Raw genomic sequence first — 2,178 nt, forward strand, 5'->3', positions numbered from 1 at the left:
CCGAATTGCACAAGTACTGTCTTTCTGAGTCAACCATTTGTTTATGCCTTTATTGCTTTCATATACATTCGTATCACAAGAAAGCTTCACTCAGCAGCACATCTTCTAGAGTGAGATTTCTCAGTTAAAATATTGCAGTGAGTGTATGCGTCATGGAAGTTGGTAACGGATAAAGTTTACCAAATGGACAGATACCGAATGAGTCAGGAATAACACAGTAATTCGAAATTGCACCCATCAATATAGTCTTGGATACTTTTAGAAAATAAATCCAGAGGGCAAAGTTCTTGATGTTCTTCGCACCCAGGAATACGCACTATTTCTTCTTGATGCATCGTGAGAACATGATATCCATCATCACATTTATATAATATAAAGGCCAAGTTTGTGCCAAATGTATCTATCTTGCTGACTCTCCATAACCGTGAATGAAGGGATTGGTAGAGACTGTGTTTTAGCATGTCGGTGTCTTTATAAAGTCCCAAACGTGATAGAATCTTTAAGAGCGTTCCCGAGTGAGTAAAATAAACTACTGTTCGTGGTGTATCTTGTTTGGACAAAACTGGTATAATATGTGTTGCCATGTCTGTAACAGCAGGACACGCTTGTTCGTAGGTGAGGTTATAACCATATCCGTCAACCCAGTAAGAATTTAAGTCCTCAGCAAACTCAAGAACCTTGAAATTTTCTTCTGAAAATGCTGCACACCAGGGAGATTTCTTCCAGCGATACCAAGCAGTTTCAAAAGCACACGTTAAGTACATGAGTCGTACATCTTCCAGAGATAATGTAAAGTTCAGGTTCAAACGCCCACTAACATTTATCAGCGTCCGTTGCATTTCAGAACCTGCTTCAAATTTCTTTTGCTCGCTCAAAGCTTCTGGATTATCACGAACTTGTTCCTTCCATCGCTTACATAGTTTGTAAAACCTCAAGACAGGATCTCTCTTCACAGCTGGGGGATACCATACTCGATAGCTCATTTTCCTTCCGAATAAGCCCACAGTGAAAGCTCTGGCACTAGCAGAGGTACGTTGAGTGGCTGTATAACGGAACAAGAAAGTTGAATTGGAATAGCTTTCAGGGAAAAGGTCTGGAAAACGCGCCTGGAAACGTTCTGCAAGTTCTATCATTTCTTCTTCTCCTGAAGCTGTAAGCATTTTCTCATCCATGTCCTCCAGTTCGTTTGTCCATGATCTTAATGCCTTCATATCTTCCTCACACAAACCAATTTCTCCTCCCTGAGGTGAATTTTCGAGAATTAAATCTCTCAGTTGCGGCAAACGCTCCCTCATCTTGTGGATTATTTTCGAGTTCGGATTTCTAGTTCCATGGCGAACCATCATCCATATCTTTTCAAACTGACACCCTTCTTTCATGTGCCAAGGATATGTTGGAAAATTATCCGTTCGTTTGTAAGGAGAAATTGTACCTAAGTGTTGGTCAAAGCCGACGAATCTTTTGTGACACTCCGGTTTTGTTGTTGAAATAATATAGATGTTGATAAATATTATACAAATATGAATAAGTAGGTGTATGTTTCTCGACATATTAAACACAAAACACACATATTACTGTTGTCATCTGATCCAAGGATCATATAAGGGAAATCGTCAGAAATAGTCAAAGAACTCTGCTATATCGTTGTACACAGAGTATTCTAAGTTCCTTGGTTGTCCACGAGATTACAAGGCCGGGAAGGACAAGAAATACGGGTGGCATTAGAGTTCTGCATCCTGCTTGTACCAGCCCACGTCCCCAAGGTCTGTATCGTTGCCTACGTTATAATACAAGGCCTGGAAATAGAGCCCGTAAAACGCTATGGATGTGGTTACACTGAAGTTCAATGCCGGGCCGCTAGGATCGCTATCTTGCCCCCTGTCGACCAGGCTCGCGCCTTTAAACGTGTTCATTAACTGAGTTGGTTGTGAATGTATTATGTATTTGTCTGATGTTAAGCATTCGCAGTTCCAGTCATGGTTTATTCACGAGAAATTAAAGGCAGTGGAATTTCGTTTCACAAGTTTCCAGTGAATGTTCCTAAGTTTTGATCCGAGTTACGTCATAAGAATCGGGCGATCCCAAAATTTGTCACTGGAATTTTTTTTGAACTATGCTACCGTGACCGGCAATCATTTGAGAGGCATCTTCAAACTCAGAAATCTTAAATTAGTAAAC

General features: G+C 40.5%; 1 protein-coding gene across 1 annotated transcript; it reads right to left on the reverse strand.

The window, feature by feature from the left end:
* Window positions 1-203: 203 nt before the first annotated feature.
* LOC136880854 (multiple inositol polyphosphate phosphatase 1-like) lies at window positions 204-1,379 on the reverse strand. The gene has a single exon (XM_067153395.2). The coding sequence runs from the start codon at window positions 1,377-1,379 to the stop codon at window positions 204-206; it is 1,176 nt and encodes a 391-aa protein (XP_067009496.2).
* Window positions 1,380-2,178: the final 799 nt, after the last annotated feature.

Source organism: Anabrus simplex, chromosome 9 (genome assembly GCF_040414725.1).
Source record: "Anabrus simplex isolate iqAnaSimp1 chromosome 9, ASM4041472v1, whole genome shotgun sequence".
NCBI lineage: Eukaryota > Metazoa > Arthropoda > Insecta > Orthoptera > Tettigoniidae > Anabrus > Anabrus simplex.